Source organism: Eumetopias jubatus, unplaced genomic scaffold (genome assembly GCF_037043125.1).
Source record: "Eumetopias jubatus isolate StellerSeaLion01/CBP00866 unplaced genomic scaffold, mEumJub1_p1.0 scaffold_1, whole genome shotgun sequence".
Classification (NCBI taxonomy): domain Eukaryota; kingdom Metazoa; phylum Chordata; class Mammalia; order Carnivora; family Otariidae; genus Eumetopias; species Eumetopias jubatus.
Window position 1 is genome coordinate 70,576,442 of NW_028274807.1, and position 25,884 is coordinate 70,602,325.

The 25,884-nt window shown below is 37.4% G+C and overlaps 1 protein-coding gene and 1 pseudogene across 1 annotated transcript in view; both read right to left on the minus strand.

Moving 5' to 3' along the window:
• Positions 1-25,884, minus strand: part of UBXN7 (UBX domain protein 7) — a 55,386-nt gene that overhangs the window by 7,734 nt on the left and 21,768 nt on the right. The window contains exons 3-8 of the mRNA XM_028100917.2: positions 25,701-25,768; positions 16,715-16,780; positions 13,633-13,745; positions 5,713-5,859; positions 4,416-4,506; positions 3,632-3,759 (exon numbers count right to left, since the gene is read on the minus strand). Of these exons, the coding sequence (XP_027956718.1) occupies positions 3,632-3,759; positions 4,416-4,506; positions 5,713-5,859; positions 13,633-13,745; positions 16,715-16,780; positions 25,701-25,768 (613 nt within the window). The remainder of the gene's footprint in view (positions 1-3,631; positions 3,760-4,415; positions 4,507-5,712; positions 5,860-13,632; positions 13,746-16,714; positions 16,781-25,700; positions 25,769-25,884) is intronic.
• Positions 15,808-16,300, minus strand: LOC114206984 (mitochondrial pyruvate carrier 2 pseudogene; annotated as a pseudogene).

Sequence of the window (25,884 nt, forward strand, 5' to 3'; positions counted from 1 at the left end):
CCAAGAATTCTCAACAAAATTTTAGCAAATCAAACCCAACAATACATAAAAGAGTAACGCACTGATAATAACCAAGTAACTTTTAGCCCAGGAATGCAAGGTTGGTTTAACATTAAAAAGCCAACCAATATAATTCAATAAAAAAGAAAACCAATGTTCATCTGAACAGATGTAGAAAATCTGACAAAATTCCCTCATGATAAAAACTCAGCGAACTAGGAATAGAAGGAAACTTCCCTCAACTGTTTATCTATAACAAACATAGCTAACATCAAAGTTAACGGTGAAAGAGTGAATACTTTCATCCCACCACCAGAAGCAAGTCAAGGATGTCTAATCTCACTACCTCTATTTAACTTTATACTGGAGGTCCTACCTAAGAAAAAGGTATAGAGACTGGAAAGGTAGAAATAAACTAAGTCTTTATATGCTAACAACACGACCATCTACATAGAAAATTCTGAGGGCTCTACAAAACTAATAGAACTAATTAAATTTAACAAGCCTGCAGGCTACAAGAGCAATATACAAAAACTGTAAAACATTGCTGAAAGAAATTTAAGACAAACAGGGTATGGATTTGAATACTCAATACTGTTAGGATGTCAATTTTCTCCGAATGATCCATAAAGCTAACGCAAATCCAATTAAAATCCCAGCAGCTTTCCTCACAGAAATTGACAAACCGATTCTAAAACTTATATGGATCTTGGGGCACTTTGTCAGAAAAGCATGCCACTCAGGGGTGTGAGTTTGAGCCCCATATTGGGTGTAGAGATTATGAAAATAAATAATAAACTTAAAAATAAGTAAATAAATAAACAAAGCTTATGTGGATCTCTCTGCCATAGATCCTTCCCATGTTAAAAATGAAAAAAAATTAAAAAATTTAAAAAATTTAAAAATAAAACAAAAACAAAACAAACTTGTGTGGAAACACAAAGGACCTGAAATAACCAAGCAACTATAAAGAACAGAGTTTAAGAATTTATACCATGCAATTTCAAGACTTACAATCATTAAGACAGAAAATATTAGTGTAAAGAAAGACATATTAATCGAAAAGAGTCCATAAACCCATACATATATACAATCAGTTTTTGACAAAGATGAGAAGGGTAATTCAATGGCAGAAAGGACAGTGTTTTTTAACAAAGGGTGCTAGAATAAGTGTATAGCCATATGCAGACAAACAAAAAACCCTAACTCAACCCTATACTGACACCATACACAAAAATTAATTCAAAATGGATCACTGACTTAAGAACTAAAATACAAAAAAAGTGGGATAAAATCTTGAGTTAGGCTAAGATTTCTTAGATGAGACAAAAAGCATGAAGCATAAAAGTTTATAAATTGCACTTCACGAAAAATTTAAAATTTGCTCTTCAAAAGACTATTATGAAATGAGTAAATAAGCAACAGACTAAGAGAAAATATATGCAGACCATATACCTAACAAAGGCTTATTATCTAAGGAACTCTTACAACCCAGTAAGAGAGACATACAACTCAATAAAAGAATGAGCTGGAGATCTGAGTAAACACTTTACCAAAAGAGAGAGAGTATAAAAGCATGTGAAAAGATGCTCATATCAAAAACTGTAACTTGTAAGTTTTAAACATGCTATTTATTGCACATTAACTATACTTCATAAAGCTACAACTTTTATTTTTTTAAGATTTTATTTTATTTTAGACAGAGAGAGAGAGACAGCACCCAAGAGAGCCCACGGGGGGAGGAACAGCGGGGGAAAAAAGAAGGGAGAAAGAATCCCAAGCAAACTCTGTGCTAAGCAGGAAGCCCGATACAGGGCTTGATCTCAGGATCCCAATATCATGACCTGAGCCGAAACCAAGAGTCAAACGCTTAACCAACTGAGCCACCCAGGTGCCCCTATAACTTTTTTTAAATAAAATAAACTTACGGCTAACTTATCACACACACAAAAGCAAACAGATGTGCCCATATGACATGTAATGGCTTGGACTGACTACAGATAGTAACACTGTGTACCATGTAGGTTGATTTTAAAGAATGACACTATGATGGACACTACTAATTTCCTATATCACATTCAGTCTTCTTTGCCTCCTTCACAGAACCTCAATTATATTTGTCCAAGGACATGTGTCCAGCTAAAGTAAGCAGAATTTTTATCTGTAGCTGTTTACTTTTGTATAGAGGCACTACCCCCTTCTTCCTTGTCCATGCTTGGATATCATGCCTGGGAGCATAGCATCTATACTGTGAACATGAGAACAAAAAGCCAATACTAAGGATAAAGGAGGGGGTGGGGGGAAGAGGAGGAACCTGGTTCCTTGATGACATCCACAGGAGTCATGTCCTAGACTGCCTACGTCAAATTCTTGTTGAGAAAACAGATGTCTTCCTTGTTTAAGTCATTATTTGTGGGTGTTTCTCTTGTACACAGTTGATCTATATTTGTAACATTCAGAGAATTTAGTATCAGAAGTGGGGTCTGAGGTACTAGTTAACCCCAATCACCTCTATGTATTTGTCCAATGTTATGGTCCCACTGTTCCACTAAAAGCCTTACTTTTGTAAGAGACCTGGTGAAGTTGTAAACTCAGTTTATGCTATTGTAATTCAGCAACTCAAAAGCCCAGTCTCTGGTTTTTGAAAGTATCAGCCTTATGACTACAAAGGATAAGAAACTCTCTGGGTTTTTTATGCCTTAAAAAAGAATTCTACTTAAGTAAAACTTCTCTGGGTAATGAGAAAAGCAAAGCAAAGCAAAGCAAACCAAACCAAAACAAAATACAAAACAAAAACCCCCGAAATACTGTGTCTATAGATAAAGATGAAACAATGTTTTTGTTCTGCAGTACTATGTCTACCTAAATAAAACTGCTCTAAGGGGGAAAAAAAGAATTCTATATCACTCCTTGACAAGCACCCATAGCATTTTGTGCCTGTGGGTACTTTATTCTAGGTGACAACTTAAGGAACTGTGTTTCACAACTGCATTATATGGACTGCTAAAGTCATATCCTCTGAAACGAATTTTATTCTCATTGCCATCAAACCCAAATAGCTCCTACAACCAGTGTGAGATTCCCATATCTTTGAAGCTCTCTTACATGCCACTAATCTTGATTCCAATTATCAAACAGGTCTGCCTCATGATAGCATATTATAGAAATTACATATAGAAATAATCTGAGTGGGCCGGAGAGCCAAGCCCCAAAGCTATATAACCAATAATAATGCCCAGCTATACCGTAACCATGAGCGCTGTCTAGGAAAAATACCATTTCCACTGGCAGTGCTGCCCCTGAAGGAGTGGATTCCTCTGTCACGGGGCTTGCCACAGCAGTCATCCTGTTCACTGCTACATAGTCACATTGTTTACTTCTAAATCTGGGTCTCAGGTCACATGCCTGTACCCTAACTGCAAGGGAGACTGGGAATACAAATCTTATAATTTCACTGAGAAGACTGAACCCTAATGTGGGAAATTATCCAAATATAAGGAGGGTATCTAAGGTGCTGTGAAACTGTAACTGTCCAAAACTTATGTTATTATATTTACTCAAAACATTTTACACAAGACATTCATATACAATTACACTTAACTGCCCATCACCACTTCTCAGTCATACTTACTGAACGGGCACATTTTTTGGGGGGACTGCTAGAAAGTCCATCCAGTTGCCCATGTTCACCCAGAAATCCTGTCACTTGATCCAAGAAAGAAGATACATCTAACTGGTGCCACTCTACTAGCTTCTGACCTAAAAATTAAAAACGAGGATATATAATAAAACCAATTCTGAACATTCTCATTAAATATTTCTTTGGTACATGCATAATTAAAATTCGTATGGGAACATACACGCCACCCTTCAGCATAAGTTACATAGTGTCTTCATAAACTAGAGGATACATTAATTATAACCAACCTAAGAGACTCCGAGCCATCATGACAGGGCAGCTACTTTATCTGCTGATATCACTTATTGCCATTTAAGAAAAAGAGATTCAGACAAAGCAATATCTATATGAAGCTCAATTAAAATAGTAAAACTAGCTCTATCCCCTGCTTCTCTGGAGAGATTACAACCAGTAATTGAACAATCAATAATTTAATGATAGAAAACCTAAGGGGATCCCTTATAAAAGGACAAGAAAGATAAACAACTATTCTTTGAAAGGACAGAATTGTACAAAAATAGAAAATACTACCATCTCCCAAAGTTACCAGAAACAGACTCCTAAATACATACTTCACAGATATTTAAACATTTCTCAAGGGCATGAACAAAAACCTTTATCTAAATTATTACAAATAATTCTGAAACTGGATCCAAGTCCAATAGTAAAGATCAATTATTGAGAAAACTGAAAGATAAATGAGAGGTTAAAGACTGTAAGCTGACATAAATCTTACCTGTCCGTGGATCCAGGATGGAAACATAGGGGAAATCCCCCAGCTTATAAAACTGTATGTATCTCTGACCTTCCTCACTGTCATGATAAACCTGTTAAATCATTGATATTACAAAAAAGGTCAGCTTCTAATCTTTGGTATATATAAGGATCTTATTCCTACATTAAACAGAAAATGAAAGTTATCTGGCGTGAATTCCCTCAACTTCCTGCCCTCAATCCCTCTGGAAACTTACAGTAACATAAAATCTGTTCTTCCTCCCTTCCCAGCCTATTGCCCTTCCTGCTTATCTGTCCATCTGTCATTCCTCTCAACCATATACATCTTAATAAATCACAATATATTAAGATTATATGGCTCGAGTGCCTAGCATAGTGCTAGACAAAGAGATAACCAATCAACAGGTGCTGAATAAAAGATTACCACTCAGAAAAATACTACTGAATTTAGAGGCCTGCAACACATGAAAAGGCAAATTAATAACATTAATAGCATAAGTTGCAGTGGGAAAATAATTAAGTTCATTCAGAAGTTTTTCAGTTATTTTTTCATAAAATAAAAAATCAGAGCAAGGTCATCTAACTTTAGCTTGATAATTTATATAAAAAGTAATCACAGCCAGCAAGACCCTAAGTGACAAGTCTAAGGGCATATAGATGGGAGTATCAAACTCAAGCTAAAATCCACGCCTTAGGCAAATGTTTTTCCATTACTCCAAGAACTTCTACATCTGCACTGTCAATTACAGTAGCCACTAGAACATGTACCATATTGAAGTACCTGAAATGTGGCTAGTCTGATACTGCTAAGTATAAAATACACACCAAATCTTAAAAACTTAACACCAACAAACAAAAACCCTCGAGATTTCAATATTAATTTTATATGACAGAGCGAATTTTAAAAATATATTAAAATTAATTCCACTTATTTCTTTTGACCTTTTTAAATGTGGCTACTAGAAAACTCTAAATTACTTATGTGGCTCATGTTATATTTCTCCTGAACAGTGTAGTTGTACATTCTATCAAAATATATAAACTCTTCTGAGATATGAGTATTATATGCTTTACATGGCATGGTTCTTTTTTCCTCCTTCCCCTAAGAGTTCTTCATTGCTGCCCTTATTTTCACTTGACCTTACCATTTCAGCCATTATGGGTAGTTTTATTTTTTCATATGTCACAATTTAACTGTTATTAATTTTTCCCCATTTTATAACCTAACGCTTCCTCCCCAACATCCCATACTACAAAAGTAAAATACCACAAAAATGTTGATTAACTCTCCATCTCACCTGCCAGAAAATGAAATGTTCCCGGATAATATTCTTCACAGCTTCATTGCTCCATACATCACGGTTGAGGCACTGGCATGCAAAGTCTTGTACATTTTGAATGTTTATCATTAGCCACTTATTTTGCATCTGGCCACACTCTTTGGCCTGTAAGAGTAAAGTAACATAACATTTGTTAGAATCACTTTCTACTTGTAACTGGTATGTTTCAGAATTCAGAAGCTGTCTTCATATAAATACTAAGTTTTTTTCCTCAAGTACAACATCTAGAGTTTTCAGTATCTATACAGCATTTACATTAATTTGCATATTTGTATATAATTATACTGTCCATTTTCAAGCATTCTTCAAATTTAAATTATCTGCTTTTCATTTATACACTGTTACTTATTTAATGGCTAAATTTCTACTGTACATTTAAACATCTCTACCTAAAAAAGACTCCACAAACAAGGTCAACAAGTCATATTATTGTATTGTCTCTTCTGACCCCTATCCGTAAATATCTCCCCTTTTAAATAGATGTAAGCAGTATGTACTACTTTGTTGTTTTCTTTTCAATACTTCCATACATGTATATACATATTTCAAAATGTGTTTCCAATACAAAGTTCTAAATACCATTTTCATCCAATTATCAGGCATGTGCTACTTTACAGAATCACCCTAAACACTTTCAGTAAGAGCTGCTGAGGGTGTCTTCTCTTAAGGTTGTTATTCCTAAGGGTGGATTTCGAAACCTAAGATCACAGGATCACGGAATATTTCAGAATGATCTCCAAGACTCCCCAGTGTATGGTACAAATATCAATCATGAGTGTGTACTTTTTGCTTCACAGTTCCTCATCACCACAAAGACCTAAGAAATAATGCCAAATAGGAAAAGAATAGCAGGAAGGCAAATAAGCAAATGCTACCTCAAACCTCTGCATAAGAACTGAAATGAAAGGCATAGTTTTGAATAATTTTGCCCTGGAATAATATTCTTTTCCTATCAGTTTGACATGGGAAAATCTTAAGGATCAATTAACTTAGATTAATAACAACTGAAGAACATAAACATTTCGAAAGTATTATAATATGTAAAACTAAGAATATCTTCTCTTTTAAGGCTTACACAATCTTGCAAATACTGTTATCCTATTTTTTTGTATGAATCCCCCCAGAGAAAATAATTTTCTAATATTCGCTACTGATTCCACAAGTGAAAACCCAAGTTCTAAAAAGAGGCATCCATGTATTGAGCCAGGAAGCTGTATTTAACTGGTCAAAGCCTTATTTTAAAGTAGAGTATAATAAAGAATCTTATTATACAAATATAATAAAATACCTCCTTGCTCCTAGGAAGTAACAGTGCTCCACTTAACTTCCTTACCTATAGCATTCACACAGATTTAATAAATGGGTGGTAAGTAATTATACTGTCTTAACTGAAGAAAAGTATCTGAGGGATACCTGGGTGGGTTAAGCACCCAGCTCAGTAGGTTAAGCACCCAACTGTTGATTTTTGGTTCAGGTCATGATCTCAGGGCTGTGAGACTGAGCCCAGCATTGGGCTCCATGCTGAGTGTGGAGCCTGCTTAAGATTCTCTCTCCCTCTTCCCCCCATGTGCTCTCTCTCTCCCTCTCTAAAAAGAAAAAAAGGAAAGAAAAGAGAAGAAAAGGAAAGTATCTGAGAATAAAGAAAAAAATTAACACACATTCTAGAGAGACAGACTGGAGAGAACATATCCCTTTAATAGGATAAATTTACATGTCTGCCTCAAATACAAAGACTAAGGAAACAGGAACAAGGAAAACAAGGAAAAAAATGTGTAGCACCAAAAATAATAAAAGTTCAGAGTTTAGGGGTGCCTGGGGTCACTCAGTTGGCTAAGTGGCTGACTCTTGATTTTGGCTCAGGTCATGATCTCAAGGTCATGAGGTCAAGCACCCCCCCATGGGCTCCATACTCAGCAAGGAGTCTGCTAGTCCCTCTCTTTCCCTTCTGCCCCTCCCCCACTCTATCTCTCTAAAATAAATAAATAAAACCTTTTAAAAAATAAAGTCCAGGGCGCCTGGGTGGCTCAGATGGTTAAGTGTCTGCCTTCGGCTCAGGTCATGATCCCAGGGTCCTGGGATCAAGTCCCGCATCGGGCTCCCTGCTCCTTGGGAGCCTGCTTCTTCCTCTGCCTCTCTCTGTCTCTCATGAATAAATAAATAAAATCTTTAAAAAATAAATAAATAAAGTCCAGAGTTCAAAAATGATGCAGAACCATTTGTTTCCTGTGTTTAAAAAATTCATTTATTAGCATTCATGCTTTCATTAATTCAGATTCATTCATTCAACAGGCACTTACTGAGAACCTACCATGTTTCAGGTACAGTTACAGATGCTGGCTTATAGCAATTACCAAAACACAAAAATCCCTGCCTTCATGAAGTTTACATTGGGGGCAAAACCTTATAGCAGCAAAAACACCTGAAGATCTAGAACACCTGGGTGACTCAGTTAAGTGTCTGCCTTTGGCTCAGGTCATGATCCCAGGGTCCTGGAATCAAGGTCTTCTTCGGACTCCCTGCTCAGTGGGGAGCCTGCTTCTCCCTCTGCCACTCTCTCGCTTTCTCTCTCCCTCTCTCTCTGACAAATAAATAAATAAAATATTTTTTAAAAACCAAAAAAACCACCTGAAGATCTGTTAAGAAATTACTGCTAGAAGGAAGGAGCCAAAGAAGATACAAATTTCATGCAAAGGAACAATGTCTGGATAAGAGGTAAGAGTCTTAACACAATCTCACTAAGTATACAAATTATATGAGTCAAGGACTAGAGGTGAGAGTGGACCATGGGACAATGATCAATCTTCCCTCTTGGAATCTATTAAGCTGTTCTGAGTCAATATTCCAAAGCTATTACAGGGAGACCCAAGTGTGGCTACACCAAACAGAGAGATGTGTGATGGGATTTATCATGACAAGGGGTAACAGTAAAGACTAACTTCTCTCTCAGTCCCAGACAGGAAAGTACAAAAAGTAAGGATATAAAAGAAAAATCATTTGTTTCAATAACAAATATATAGCCACAAAGGTAAAAGGGAAATATTAAAATATGCACAGTACTTTCTTATGGAAATGTTAATTACTTTCACCCACATTTAGAGCAAGTACTTTTGAAATTAATAAAGTACTCTTAGTGATTAGGACAAGGTGCATGTGTAACTGAACAATTTTAACAAATAAATATGCATTTCTTATTAAAATAAGGAATATCAAGGAAATTGTTCTGACTCTTTCTGTACAATATACTCCAGATTATGCCAATCATTCAATCATTTAACGAAAATTTAATGAGGGCCAACTATGTGCCAGAAACTCTTCCAGGCACTGTGGAACAGTAAATAAAACAAAGTCCCCGGGTGCCTGAGTGGCTCAGTGGTTAAGCGTCTGCCTTCAGCTCAGGTCATGATCCCAGGGTCCTGGGATTGAGCCCCGCATCAGGAATTTTGGTCGTGAACCCCCTGCTCAGTGGGAACACTGCTTCTCCCTCTCCCACTCCCCCTGCTTGTGTTCCCTCTCTCCCTGTGTCTCTTTCTGTCAAATAAATAAATAAAATCTTAAAAAAAAAAAGAATAAATAAAATAAAGTCCCTGTGTTCACGGAACTTAAGGGCTAAATGGAGAAATAAGAAAACCTAAGGGGCGCCTAGATAGGTGGCTCAGTCGGTTGAGCATCCGACTCTTGATCTCAGCTCAGATCTTGATCTCAGGGTTGTGAGTTCAAGACCTGCAAAGGGCTCCATGCTGGATGTGGAGCCTACTTGAAGGAAAAAAAAAAAGAAAAGAAAAGAAAACCTAAGAAATGTTCCACTGCCCAGGTCAGATCATTCATCCTAAGTGCTTTGCTCACTCAGCTCCAACCACATTGGTTTTCTTGGCTGTATCCGAACTAGGCCTAGGTCTTTCCCGTATCAGTTCCTTTACATTTAACTGTTTTGTCTACTCTTCCCCTGGACCTTTATGATTCACACTCCCTCATTCCATTCAGGTTTCTATCAAATCTCATCCTTTCATAATCTTCCCTCATCTTCCTATCTAAAATAGTTCTGGGGCACCTGGGTAGCTCAGTCGGTTGTGTCTACCTTCAGCTCAGGTCATGATACCAGAGTCCCAGGTTCGAGTCCCACATCAGGCTCCCTGCTCAGTGGGGCATCTGCTTCTCCTTCTGACCCTCCTGTCCCCCCAAGCCTCGTGTGTGCTCTCTCAAATAAATAAAATCTTTAAAAATAAAATAAAATAGTTCTGTCCCCTCACGATTATAAACATATGTGAAATTTATGAAATCAACCTTGCTTTCAATTTACCGGTAGGAACACTTGTACTTAATGGCCCCAAACAAACAAAAAAAAACCCTCTCTCTCCTTCCCTCATTCTATTTTACTCTTTCTCCCAGCAGCTACTGTAACCTGAAATTTCTCCTCCTCTCTCTCCCTCTCCTTCCCACTCTCTCTCTATATACATATCAAACATGCATATAAAATACATGCATGTTATATATTGCTTGTTTTCTGTTTATAGTATGTTTCTCCCTCTAGATCACAAACTTTTTGACAGCAAGAACTTTGTGTAGTTTGTTATCCGCTTATAGGTACCAAATACCCATTTTCCCCTTCTCCCTCTTAGTAACAGAACCTCCAACTTTTTGCGAAGCATCGGATTTCCTAGTGTCTCTTGCAGCTAGGTTTGGCCATGTTGTAGAGTTCTGGTTAACGGGGTATGAGCAGAAGTGATATGAACAACTTTTTTTTTTTTAAAGATTTTATTTATTTATTTGAGAGAGAGAATGAGAGACAGAGAGCATGAGAGGGAAGAGGGTCAGAGGGAGAAGCAGACCCCTCGCTAAGCAGGGAGCCCGATGTGGGACTCGATCCCAGGACTCCAGGATCATGATCTGAGCCGAAGGCAGTCGCTTAACCAACTGAGCCACCCAGGCGCCCTGATATGAACAACTTTTAGGTTGTGCCTTTATTTTTTTTTTATAGATTTTATTTATTTACTTTTGAGAGACACAGAGAGAGAGTGAGCACGAGCAGGGGAGAGGGGCAGAGGGAGAAGGAGACTCCCTGCTGAGCAGGGAGCCCAATGCCACACTCGATCCCAGGACCCTGGGATCATGACCTGAGCTGAAGGCAGAGGCTTAACCAACTGAGCCACAGGAGGTACCCTAAAAGCTGTGCCTTTAACGGGAAAAAGTGCGCCCTTCTCAACCCCTTCCCTCCATGCTGGTTGGAAAGCAAACAAGGTGGTAAGCCATCTTGATTCTTATGAAGAGAGGCAAGCAAGACCTAGGGAATAGCAGTGCAAGACAGAAAAAAACACACTCCGAATAACTTCATGTAGCAGAACCACTCTAACAGTCTGGACTTCTATCTTATTTAAGCTACTGTCTGCTTTCTTCCTAGTGTCTCTCTCTCTCATATGCAGTCAAATCTTTATCCCAACAAATACAATTCCCATTACCTAGCATAAGGCCTTGTAATTCAAGGCTTCAATAAATAGTTATTGAGTAAACAAGTGAATTAATCAGTCTCTCATGTGGTTAGCATCAACCACAACACTTGAACATACTCTACTTCTAGTTACACTAAAAAAGTCCAGTTTCTAAACCTGTCAAACTGTGGCTCAAATCTACATCTAAGATGGTGCCCAAACCTATGGGTCCTGCCTGAGCAGCCAGTGTTCCTCTAATTTTCAATATTCACCTTCCTAATCTTCAATGACTTAATTCTGCATATTACCTCCCTAATTTTTATAAAACTAATATACATTAGTCATAATTAAATGCCTACCTTTTGTTAAGTATTTATGTCATTTATAGATTTATAAACAATAAAGTTTGAAGTTTAGTATTATCAGTGAATAAAGGATTGCTGTGAATAATACAGGTCATGAAATACAAAGAATATAACTTAACAAAATAATACCAAAAAAGATTCACATTTTCCCTCAAAGAACAAGCAGCAGAGTAACTGCTTTTATGAACCCAAAGTGATCAAATTAAATCAAGCTCATAGTTACTTCATTAAGCCCTAGAGCAACTCAGAAGCTACTAAAAAATGGAAAACCTGGCAAAACAAACGCAGATCCTTTTTGTCTTTCATACTGCTGCTAATTCTCTCTCAATGGCTGAATTTTCACCAGAACAGCAGAAAGGATAGGCAGCTGCCATATTTAGATCACCAGGCCAAGAAAAGGAAAACATCTTTGAGCTGACTAATGAATATCAAAGACTCTCAACTCTAGTCTTATTTACATGACAAAAAGAAATGCTTGGGCTTCTGGGTGGCTCAGTGGGTTAACTGTCTGCCTTAGGCTCAGGTCGTGGTCTGGGGTCCTAGGGTGGAGCCCTGCCCTGCCACGGGCTCCACGCTCAGTGAGGGGCCTGCTTCTCCCTCTGCCTGCCCTTCCCCTTGCGTGTGCTTGGTCTCTACCTCAAATAGGTGAATAAAATCTTAAAAAAAAAAAAAAAAGAAAGAAAGAAAAGAGAAGAGAAGAAAAGCTAAGCTAAGTTTGTTTGGTCAAATCACTATCATTTGGATTTTCTGTTACATGTTGCCAAACACTTTCAGGTTTTACAATTCAGAAAATTAAAACTGAAGAACAGACTTAGTTAAATTTTTAATCCTCAGTATTTCATTTAGGCTACTCTAAGAGTATGTCAAAGTACAAAATCTTTTAAAAAACAATCATAATTCACTTCCAAATATGCAGCTACAAACATCATTTTTCTGAGTATTGTTTGGCCTACTTTATGCTTAACAGGTAAGACCTGAAATTTAAAGTAATTTACATCTATGGAAATGCTATTCTGACTCAAAAGAGCATTAACATGCTAGTTATCACACAAAAGCAACTGTATGAACACTTCAACAGAATATTTAAAATCCTAAACAAACTCATTCATTTAACAGATACTATGCTTCTGTAAAATACCAGAAACTGGGGGCACCTGGGTGGGTCAGTCAGTCAAGCGTCTGCCTTCGGCTCTAGGGGCGGGGAGTGTCCCTGTTCAGCCGGAGTCTGCTTTTGCTCTCCCTCTGCCCCTCCCCCCAGCTCCTACTTTCTAATAAATAAAATCTTTAAAAAAAAAAAAAAATCCCAGGAACTGGGTCCCAAGGATTACCAAAATAAAAAGAAACATGTTACCCCTGCCCTCTTTACATTTATAATTTAGCAGACAATCAAGTAAACCTGCTCTGGAAAGCTTTTCTTTGGCTTTAGCCAAATTAAAACCAAAAACTGAAGAAGAATATCTTCTGCAACTACATATTCTTTTAAAATACAACAGGATGGGCGCCTGGGTGGCTCAGTCGTTAAGTGTCTGCCTTCGGCTCAGGTCATGATCCCAGGATCCTGGGATCGAGTCCCATATTGGGCTCCCCGCTTGGCTGGAAGCCTGCTTCTCCCTCTCCCACTCCCCTGCTTGTGTTCCTGCTCTCGCTGTCTGTCAAATAATAAAAAAATCTTTAAAAAAAATTAATTAATTAATTAATTAAATAAAATACAACAGGATCCCCATAAAAATATGGGCAAAAGATACCTACAATTCACAAATGGCCAATAAACACAGGCACACTATTCTCAGTAGTAATCAAAGAAACACAAACTAAAAAAATTAAGATTTTTTTTCCCCCCAAAAACTACCAAATGGCAAAGATTGTGTGATACCACACAAGGATAATAAAAGGATTTTATGAAACAATCTCATATACTGCTGGTAGAAATGTAAATCAATGCAACTTTTTAGGTATTTCATACTTGTGTCATACTTATTAAGATGCCAATTCTCTATATTCTGGAAACTTTTTTGTTCTTAGAAAGAAAAAAATGGCATTGAAAATGCAAAAGGATTCATAGCTAAGGCTTACAATTTCCAGCAACTTACTGTTTCAAAGCTGCCTTTATGCATCAAATCAATAGGTGGCCGGAAGAGATCTGCAAGGGTAGTTAGTTTCTTATCTATTGCTCCTCCATTTCTTAATTCCTGTTCTTGCCGAACTGCAACACAGGAGGATAGGAAAGTTTCAGTTAGCCAGAAAATAAAAGCCATGAATCTCAAAATATAAACATGCATCAACTGCAAGAATTACTGAACAATGTGCCTGACCGTGCCTGACCTCATGCAAATGCAAATATCTAATGCTGATTCTGAAAAACATACAAAGCATGGTGGGGAGGGAGTCTTTTAAGACTTAGTGGTGCTCTCAATCCAAATGTAAGGACAAAAGCTGAAAATTACAGTAGAGTCACCTACTCAAAATATTTCCTTCTCATATTCCAAGGGAACTTGAGCACAGGAGAAAATTTTCATCTCCATTTATCCAGTTCTGAAGGTTAAGCCTAATATATCTGTTGTTTCTAGCTACACTGCCAATCTTTAAAGATTCTGGCAGTGAGAGAGAAGGACCACCTGTTGTCACCTTCTCCTGGAAGGGTATAGGCTTCCCTGGATGACCTGAATCAGTTTGGGTTCCCCGTTTCAACTCTCTCCAAAGTTACAAGACCTACCTGTGCTGCAATGAGCTCATTATAAATCAACTACAAAATCAAGCATGGTCCAACAGTTTTTCATATATTCTCTAAACAACTTTCCTTTTTTTAAAGATTCCATTGCTAAATCACTACTAAATCCTCTAAAAGTATAAGGCCAAGAATCTCATTCTAACTTATTCCACAGAAAGATATAAATCTATTCCAAACAACTATAGCCAAAATGGTAAGAGTGGCTGCTTTGGGTGGTGTGGTTTTTTTTCCTCTTCTATTTTTCAATCCCCTACAATAACCATTTTCATTGTGGTCATTCCTTTAAACTGACAGATAGGATTTTTTTTTTCCACCAATTATTCATTTATTGTTTTAAAGTACAGCTGACATACAATATTCTTTTAGTTTCAGGTGTACAACATAGTGATTCAACAATTATATGCATTACAAAATGCTCACCGTTAAACGTAGTTACCCTTTGTCACCATACAAGTTATTACAGTATTAACTGACTATATTCCCAATGTTGTAGCTTTCATCACTGTGACTTATTTTATAACTGGAAGTTTATACCTCTTAATCCCCTTCATCTACTTCCCTTATCCTCCCACTCTCTCTGGCAATGCCCAATTTATTCTCTGTATTGAGGAATCTCTTTTTCACTTCTTTGTTCATTTGTTTTGTTTCTTAGATTCCACATATACGTGCAATCATATGGTATTTGTCTTTGTCTGATTTATTTCACTTAGCATAATATCCTCAAGGACCATAATGTTGCTCCATAATGTTGCTGTGAATGGCAAGGTTTCATTCTTTTTTGTGACTGAGTATTATTCCACTGTGTACATAATACATCTTCTCTATCCATTCATCTATTGATGGACACTTAGGCTGCTTCCGTAACTTGGCTACTGAAAATAATGTTGCAATAAACAAAGGGGTGCATATTTGTTTTCTTAGGATAAATACCCAGAGTTATAAATTACTGGGTCATATGGTATTGCTAGTTTTTAGAGGGAACCTCCATAATGTTTTCCATAGTGGCTGCAATCCCATCAACAGTGCACAAGAGTTCCCTATTCTCTACATCTTTGCCAGCACTTCTTATTTCTTGTCTATTTCATACTAGCCATTCTGACTGATGTGAGGTGAGATGTCAGGATCTTGAGGGAAACCATCTTTTTCTTTTATTATAGTCAGCATTTAAGTGCTCATTCAAAAGCTAATTAACTTTGTAAATTACCAGATTTCTTACATTTCTCCATCACCTTTTTTTTTTTTTTTTTTAATTAAAAGTTTGCTTTCAGGGCGTCTGGGTGGCTCAGTCGTTGAGCGTCTGCCTCTGGCTTGGGTTGTGATCCTAGGGTCCTGGGATCAAGCCCCGCATCGGTCTCCCTGCTCAGTGGGAAGCCTGCTTCTCCCTCTCCCGCTCCCCCTGCTTGTGTTCCCTCTCTCACTGTGTCTCTCTCGGTCAAAATAAATAAATAAAATCTTTAAAAAAAAAGTTTGCTTTATTTTTCTGTTGAATCAAGTATTAGCCCCCAGTTTACAGTTTTTTTATGCCTTCCAAACAGTAGCACAGTTAATATCACCTTATCAACAGCCAAAGAATAAATCAAATCAGTCCCAGTGGGTATATCCACATCTAGATTGTTCGGTTGGTCAGGAACTCTTATTTGTTTGCTTTAGCTTTTAGTTCTTGGTTATATCTCCAAATACGAAAGAGCTGAGAAGCTCTTGCTACCCCCACAAAGAAATTAACAGCAAAGAGACTCCAGTTTTTTGGGATAATTACAAGTGAGTATCTTGACCAAATAAACCCTGCGGCCATCAAAACAGCAAGACTGAGCTGTGCTGAGTTTCTCTGCAGGTCTGGCCAGGTCAGCCAATCCAGCACACACCAACCCCCATTTCATAATTGGAGCCCAGAAAAAAACTGTTTTGGGACCTGCAGGGTGGTTGTACAACGGCCTCAATTTCTCCAGCAGCAGGAGCTCCACTTTATCGAGGACCCAGTGGTAGGTGGTCCGAAGGCCCCGGGCACCAGCGGCTGACATCTCTGCGGACGAGTTGGTTGTGGGCAGTCGAGTGGGACAGTGGCCGTGTGCTCCTCCCACCAGGTACGCAGGGGCCCAGAAAAGATTGAGGGAGTGGAGGCTCTGCGACCTCCATCACTCTTAATATTCTTCTCTTACCAGTTAGGTTAGCATTTGGAACAATTTAGCTTAAGGGGAAGTTAGTAACAATCACAGACTGAATTCATAATTTCCTTTTAAAATAAGGTGACTCCTCAAAGTAATTAGGCCTGATATTAAACATCTTTTTCTTTTTAAGAAAAACTATATAAAACAAACCAGGATCCTGACCTGTAGGGGAGCAGATGGGTGCTTTTCCATCTTGTGGTTTTCTATGTGGAAGAGAGGGGAGGAGAAAATGGAGAAGGAAGAAGAAAGAGAGATAATAAACTGGTATAAGATACTTACTAGTTTCAGTTTGAAAATCTCGGAAACCATCAAATATTGAACGTGCAGGCCGTCGTCTTTTAGGAGCTTTCGGGAAAAAATAGAAATGATACAAAAATTTAAACCTTAATTTTGAAATGATTCTAAAACCTTCCCTATCTGCAAGTATTTCTTGTTTTAAAACACTCATAGATTTATAAAGGTGTCCTTCAAAAAATAAAATATTTAAACCATGAGAGACGATAGACTCTGAAAAACAAACTGAGGGTTCTAGAGGGGAGGGGGGTGGGAGGATGGGTTAGCCTGGTGATGGGTATTAAAGAGGGCACGTTCTGCTTGGAGCACTGGGTGTTATGCACAAACAATGAATCATGGAACACTACATCAAAAACTAATGATGTAATGTATGGTGATTAACATAATAAAAAAATGAAAAAAAATTTTAAAAACCTTCAAGTCATTCATATAAAATTAAGTCAACCATCTTCAGCCCAACCATTCTGTTTTACAAATAAGAAAATTAAGGCCCAGTTAAGAGACTTAACCAAACTTGTGTAAAAGATAAGAACAAAGATTTTAAGGATGACTCCCCATGCTGATGAAGCTACATACATGCTGCAAATATCTAATTCAGGTTAGCCTAAGGGATCTGACCATCTTTTGGTGTAACGCCTGAGTGAGTACCTACCTTCTAAACCATATTTAAGAACAACTTCTTAGTCAATGGATACACATGTAGAATTATAAACACCAAAAACATTTTTAATTTTGCAAGAAAAATTTTTCCACAGTTACACAATGGGTTAGTGAGAGAAAAGTAAACAGAACCAAGATCTTCTGAAACCCAATATAGTATCTATTACCCAATCCTTAAGTATTTTATAAAGTCTAGAAGGCAATAATAAAAATGTTATCTTCCTATATGTATATGTTCAGATCATTTGCCAGATCATTTATATACATTACAATAAACAAGGACATTTAACAATTCCTTCAATATTGGTAACAGTTATTAAATTGGCTTATGGCATGCCTGGCCAGCATGTAAACAGAACAATGCTTCATGTTAATAAATGATGAATAGCAGTAAGATTAGGAAGTATAAAGTCCCCACCCCATGTCAAAGCATCTTTCCCAAAAGTCTGTATATGCCATTATATAAGATAATTCTTTCTATCCAAGAACAATCAAGTAAAAAGCAAAACAAAATGCAGAACCATATATTAAAAAAAAAATCTCATTTTTGTGTGAAGTATTATCTGTATATAATTTATGCACATTTGTGTATTTATGTTAAAGAATCACAATATTATCTCAAGGAAAAGAGATTTGACTTAAAAAAGGAAAAAGAAACTTCCATGTTTTAGTTCTATATTGAATTTTATTTATATTTATTTAAACTGAAAATTTTTTAATTTAAATATTTCATTATTTTCTCCTCCCTTCCTCTTTCCCTACTTTCCTTTATAAAGCAACAGCAAGGAATGTTATTCTTTCCAATCTTGTAACTATTTTTAATCAAGAGTTCCTATTTCAAATGTATAGGTTTCTAGTAGGAACAATATGGCCTCTCAAATAATGCCTTCTTAAAACTCTTTAGCAGATACTTTTAACCGTAACAATTAAAAAAGTAAGGATATCTGAGGATAAGGCACAGAATGGCTGCCTAGAGTATATGATTATTGGGGAGATAGTACACAAAAGATAATTTTCTTCTACTTTGAAATTGCCAAAGGCAGGCCACTCAATATTCTTTTTTTTTTTTCTTTTTAAGATTTTATTTATTTATTTGAGAGAGAGCATGAGAGGGAAGAGGGTCAGAGGGAGAAGCAGACTCCCTGCTGAGCAGGGAGCCCGATGCGGGACTCGATCCCGGGACTCCAGGATCATGACCTGAGCCGAAGGCAGTCGCTTAACCAACTGAGCCACCCAAGCGCCCAGGCCACTCAATATTCTACATTATTTCACACACACCACCCACTTTCTTCCCACTGTAGCCCTTCTATATCAGGCATCTGATCTCCTGGGAGTCTCCTACTTCCTCTTTTGCTAGCTTTGGACTCAACCCCTTTTATTTCTTGGGCTCATAACCTGCTCCCATTTGTTTCCTCCTTATTTATGCTAAGTCTAACCAAGAACCTCTCCTCAGGCCACACACAACACCTCTAGTCCTAGGACCATTATTATAGGCATACCTTAGAGATAATGTAGGTTTGGTTCCAGACTACCACAATAAAGCAAATATCACATTAAGACGAGTCAAATGAATTTGAGTTTCCCAGTGCATATAAAAGTTATGTTTACACAAAGTTTACCACTGAATAATACAGATTTGAACTGCATGGGTCTACTTATATGTGGGAATTTTTCAATAAATACAGTACAGTTCTGCAAATGTGTTTTCTCTCATGATATTTTTTAATAACATTTTTTTCCAACTTAATTTTTTGCTAAGAATACAGTATATAATACATATAATATACAAAATATATGTTCATCGACTATTTATGTTCTTGGTAAGGCTTCCAGTGAACTGCGGATTACTAGTTAAGTTTTGGGGTGGGCGGGGGGAGATTGGGGGGGTCAAAAGTTATATGCAGATTTCAATGGCTTGGGGGGTCAGCTCCCCTAACCCGAGTTGTTCAAGGGACAACTGTGTACTGTAGTCCATCATGTGTGCAATAGTACTGTGTCTAAAAAAAATGTACACATTTGGGGCGCCTGGGTGGCTCAGTCATTAAGCGTCTGCCTTCGGCTCAGGTCCTGGGATCGAGCCCCGCATCGGGCTCCCTCTTCAGCGGGAAGCCTGCTTCTCCTTCTCTCACTCCTCCTGCTTATGTTCCTTCTCTCGCTGTGTCTCTCTCTGTCAAATACATAAAATCTTAAAAAAAAATGTACACATTAATTAAAAATATTTTATTGCTAAAAAATGCTAACCATCATTGGAGTTTTCAGCAAGTTGTAATCTTTTTGCTGGTGGAGGGCCTTGCCTCTATGTTGATGACTGCTAGAATGATCATGGTGGTAGTTGCTGAAGTTGGAGTGGCTGTGGCAACTTCTTAAGATAATGAAGTTTGCTGCATTAATTGACTCTTCTTTTCACAAATGATTTCTCTGTAGCATACAATGTTGTTTGATAGCATTTTACCCACAGTAGAACTTCTTTCAAAATTGGAGTCAAACAAGCGGCACCTGGGCTGGCTCAGTTGGGGGAGCATGTGACTCTTAATCTTGGGGTTGTGAGTTTGAGCCCTACAGTGGGTACAGACATTATTTTTAAAATAAATAAATAAATACATTTTTAAAAAAAATTGGAGTCAATCCTCTCAAACCTTGCTGCTGCTTTATCAACTAAGTTTATGTAATATTGTAAATCCTTTGTTGTCATTTCAACAATCTTCACAGCATTTTTACCAGGAGTAGATTCCATCTCAAGAAACCATTTTCTTTGCTCATCCATAAGAAGCGACTCCACATCCATTTAAATTTTATCAAGAGACTGCAGTAATTCAGTTACATCTTCAGGCTCTACTTGTAATTCTAGTTCTCTTGCTAATTCTACTCACATCTGCACTCGCTTCCTCCACTGAAGTCTTGAACCCTCAAAGTCATCCATGAGGGTTGGAATCAAATTCTTTCAAACTCCTGTTAATGATGTTATTTTGAGGGGCGCCTGGGTGGCTCAGTCAGTTAAGCAGCTGCCTTTGGCTCAGGTCATGATCCCAGCATCCTGGGATCAAGGTCCGCATCGGGCTCCTTGCTCAGCGGGGAGCCTGCTTCTCCCTCTCCCTCTGCCTGCCTGCCGTTCCCCCCTGCTTGTGCTCTCTCTCTCTCACTATCTCTGTCAAATAAATAAATAAAAAGTCTTAAAAAAAAATGTTATTTTGACCCCTTCCCATGAATCGTGAATGTTCTTAATGGCATCTAGAATGGTGAATCCTTTCTAGGTCTTCAATTTACACTGCCCAGATCCATCAAAAGAATCATTCACTATCTATGGTAACTATTGCTTAACAAGATGTATTTCTTTAATAAGACTTGAAAATAAAAATTTCTCTTTAATCCATGGGCTACAGAATGGATGTTGTGTTAGCAAACATGAAAACAACATTAATCTTGTTGGACAATAATATCAGAGCTCTTAGATAACCTGGTATATTGTCACTGAATAGTCCTATTTTGAAAAGAATCTTTTTTTTCTAAGCAGTAGGCTTCAACAGCTGGCTTAAAATATTCAGTAAACCATGTTGTAAACAGATGTGTTGCCATCCAGGTTTTGTTGTGCCATTTATAGGACTCAGGCAGGGCAGATTTAGCATAATGCTTAAGGGCTCTAGGATTTTCAGAATGGTAAATGAGCATCAGCTTCAACTTCAAGTCACCAGCTGCATTAGACCCTAACAAGAGAGCCAGCCTGTCCTTTGAAGATCTGAAGCATTGACTTCTCCTCTCTAGCTCTGGAAGTCCAAGATAGCACCTTCTTCCAATAGAAGGTTGTTTTGTCTACATTGAAAAATCTGTTGCTTAGTGTAGCCACCTTCAATGAATTATCTGAGCGAGATCTTCTGAATAACTTGCTGCAGTTTCTACATCAGCACTTGCTATTTCACTTTGCACTTTTATGTTATGGAGACAGCTTCTTTCCTTAAACCTCATGAACCAACCAACCTCTGCTGGCTTCAAATTTTTCTTCTATATCTTCCTCATCTCTCTCAGCCTTCAAAGAATTGACAAGAGTTAGAGTCTTGCTCTGGATTAGATTTTGGCTTAAGGGAATGTTGTGGTTGGTTTGATCCTCCATCCTGACACTAAAACTTTCTCCTTATCAGCAAGCAACAGGTTGTTTCACTTTCGCATCATTCATGTGTTCAATGGAGTAGCACTTCTCATTTCTTTCAAAAATTTTTCCTTTGCATTCATAACTTGGCTAACTGGCACAGGAGGCTTAGCTTTTGGCCTATCTCAGCTTTCAATATGCCTTCTTCACTAAGCTTAATCACTTCTAGTTTTTGATTTAAAGTGAGAGACGTGCAACTCTTCCTTTCACTTGGACACTTAAAGGACATTGTAGGGTTATTGACTGGCCTAATTTCAATATTGCTGTGTTTCAGGGAATAGAGAGGCCCAAGAAGGAGAGAAAGGGAATGGCTGGCTGGTGAACCAGTCATATCAATTAAGTACACCATCTTATATGGGTGTGGTTTGTGATGCCCAGAAACAATTATAATAGTACAATCAAAGATCATGGATTATAGATCACCGTAACAAATATAGTAATAATGAAAACATTTGAAATATTGCAAGAATTACCAATATGTAACAAAGAGACATGAAGTGAGCAAATGCTGCTGGTAAAATGGCGCTGAAAGACTTGTTCACCACAGGGTAGCCACAAACCATTCATTTGTAAAAAGCACAATATTTGTGAAGCACAATAAAACAAGGAATGCCTGTACTCCCACCTGCCTCTTCAATGTGTGTTTCCTGACTCTTCCAAGCAATTTGCTATACAGCAAACATCAGTCCTTTGTATTCTCACTCTATTGCCATGTAACAGGAATGCTGGTCACTGAGGTCTAAGAGGCTAAGCTACAAATTGCTAATAAAAGATTCAAAATGAGATTCATAGAATAGGGGAGTGGGACAGGTGGAAAATAAAAATTTAGTTAGAAGAGTGGCACTGATCACATTTTCACAACTCCCTGTTGATAACTGGCTTAAGAGAAGACATCTGGATTTTCAGATCTGCTTCTGCAATCTGTTGTTATTCCCATAGCTCAAGTAAATGAAGGAAATTAAAAGTCAACCTAACACAGATACATAGTTGTAAAGGGGAGCAGTATTTTAATAGTGTTTTGAGATCACTGTGAATATTCTCCTTTGATACTGTACCAAAACTCAACCAGTAGTAGTTTCTTAAAGGTTAACTGCAGCATGGAATCTAAAATCTTATCAATGAATTTTTCATTATCTGCTCCATCAAAATCCATTGGTCTATGTGGTAGGCAGTCTCTAGGATGGCCTCCAATTATCCCAATTTCTCAATATTCATAACCTGTGTGTGAATATCTTGAATAAGGGCAGGATCAAATGGAATGTGGCAGAGGTGAGGTGATGGGTTGTCACTTCTAAGAAAGATGGTGGCTTCTAAAATGGGCTGCCTTCTCTTGCTCTCTCATTTGCTCTTTGGTAAGGAACTGATGATGTCTTTAGTCAACCAACAGCCACATGAGTAAGCTTAGGAGATCCTCCTCTACTCAAGCTTTGAGATGATTATAGCTCTGGCTGACACCTTGATTATACCCTTGTGAGAGACCCTAACCAAAGATACCTAGCCAAGCCACACCTGGATTGCTGAACCACAGAAACTGTGAGATAACAAATGTTTGTTGTTTCAGGAAGCTAAATTTTGGAACAATCTGTTACACAGCAATAGATAACTAATCCATCCATCTATACATCTTATCTTATTGTCTGTCCTTTTACCTATGCACAATTTTGTAATATGGTGCACTGGTCAGGGGCGCCTGGGTGGCTCAGTTGATTAAGCGACTGCCTTCGGCTCAGGTCATGATCCTGGAGTCCCAGGATTGAGTCTCTCGTCGGGCTCCCTGCTCAGCAGGGAGTCTGCTTCTCCCTCTGACCCTCCCCCCTCTCATGCTCTATCTCATTCTCTCTCTCAAATAAATAAATACAGTATTTAAAAAAATATATGGTGTCCTGGTCATTTGAAAATATTAGTTCAGGGGCACCTGGGTGGATCTGTTGGTTAAGCGTCTAATCTTGATTTCGGCTCAGGACACAATCTCAGGGTTGTGAGATCAGCCCTGCACTGGGCTCCGCTCTGGGCATGGAGCCTGCTTAAGATTCTCTCTCTGTCCCACTCCCCAACCCCACTAAAAAAAAAAAAAAAGAAAGAAAGAAAAAGAAAATATTTGTTCACTGAGTTATGCAAACATTCCAAACACTGACCATTTCATTATACAATAATAATAAAAAATCAACATCTGTTAATGATACCACTAATCTCATCAGAAAGCCTTTAAGTAATGGGAAGCTATCAACTCCTAATCGTGGATATAAACTTTCTAAAATTCTAATTTTTGCCTGAAAGCTTTTTTTTAAAAAATAATAACTGGTAACAAACAATGTCAGTTGTTTGTCTTAAAGCAGTAATAGGCCTTTTTTCAGATCCAAGAAAATGTCTGCCAAATGCCTAAGTCTACATAACCATAGTTTGTCAGCAATCTTTCAAGTAAAAATAATGTTCCATAAAAAAAAAAACAGCTAGTTTAGTTCACAACTCAAACAACCATAAAAGTGCTTTTCCTTAAAGTAACCACACTACTTCAGTATACTACTTCAGTATGCAGAAGGGCTTTATGGACACATCCTATTTCATTAAACAGAATAGTTTTAAAATGTGTACTCAGGAGTCAAGATTTAATGAAGTTAATTTTTTATTGCTTCATCAAGAACATTATTAATAAAATAGGTTTATTTTAAAAAAAACTGTGAGTGTATGGCAGTGAAGAATTTACAGTTTGGTGCCACTGCCCTGACTCAATTAAGATGCAGCAGTCTGATCCATCATTGCCTCTGAACCATCAGTCCAAATATCAACAATGTAAAAAAAGGCAAATAACTTATGAAAATTATTATGAAAATAGTTTTCATCTTACAGACCCCCAGACCACACTTTGAGAATCACACTTTAAATCGATACTGTCCTAAGAAGAAATTAGTTCTCCAAAGACCTTTATCAAGTTATAATAAGATCTAATAATGAGTGTTAGGACTGACTTCCTAACTCTACAGTCATTCCCATTCCCCTCTTCAATGTCTATTAAACCAGAGGTAAAAGGAGGAAAGAGTTTTCAAAAGGGAACTCTTTTGCCTCTTTACAACAGTAAAACAGCACAGAATTTATTTCCTGTAGTCTACCCCACTCAGAAATCCTGCCTTATTCCTTGCAATAAAGAAAAGATAAAGCTTCCAAGGGCATCACCCCTCAATTTTAAAATCCATTCATAACATTTATATGAAAAAAAATTATGAACAATGCTTTATTACTTCTGGTATATTAACAGCACAATGACTGGCTGAATCAAAATCCAGAAAGCCCATATTATACTTCAATATTCAGTTCTTACAGTTTTCTTCCTCCCATCTTTATTTCTAATCTAGACAGTATATTCTGTTATTTCTCACTACAGTAAACTCTAAAGCTGCCAAGTCAAAGACTGATCTTAAAAAAGTCCTTTTTCAAATTAAGACATATCATTTATATCATTTTCTTCATCCTTTTCTTATAATTTATTTCTTCTCCTTTATTCAAGTTTACCTACAGAACTTTTTATTTCTCTGCATTACTGGTATCAATATGTACAAATACATTTCTATGACTTTGTCCACCCAGGTTATAACCATATTTCCTATTTTTTTAATATACCTATTAATACCTAAAATATTTAGCTTGCAAAAGGTAAATAAGTGCTTATTAAACTAAAAGTTTTCTTTAAATCTAATTGAATGTTCCACTTTCTACTGTCTCTCTATGCACCCAGACTGACACCACAATTTTTTGCATGGATTAGGTATTACTTTCTCCTTTGTTCAAAATAGGAATAGCGCTTCTGGAAATTTAGAAAAGTAAAGACAAGGCATATCAAGACAGTAAGGATATAGTAGTCAAGTAAGTGCCCCCCAAATAAAAAGTAATCGGAGTCTTTATCTAATGATAGATTTGCTTCCATTACAAGGCAGTATTTCTTTTTGCTAATTTTCCTTCTTTTGGCCTTCTACAACAAATATTTTAATCTGGTTGTCTCCTTGGAAAGAAGCAACTGCAATTTTCCTGACGGGAGTACAGAATTGTAAGATAAGAACTGACTCTACACTTAAAAGTAATAATCTCTGAGCAAGCCTTCACATCTTTTGATAACTTCATTAAAACCCTAAGGTAACAACAGAGTCCAATAAAACTAAGGAAAAAAGATGAACTTACCACCAAACAAAGGTTCTGGTTCCACCAATATTTCCTGTTTTTGAGGAATTGGGGCACGAACTTCTTCTCTATTAAAAGAAGTAGGAAAATATCAAAAGGAAAACTTTTTTGCTACATGTTCTCTCCATAACTATTGTGAATGCATCCAAATTAACAAGTTATATGAACACCAAACTTAGTGACT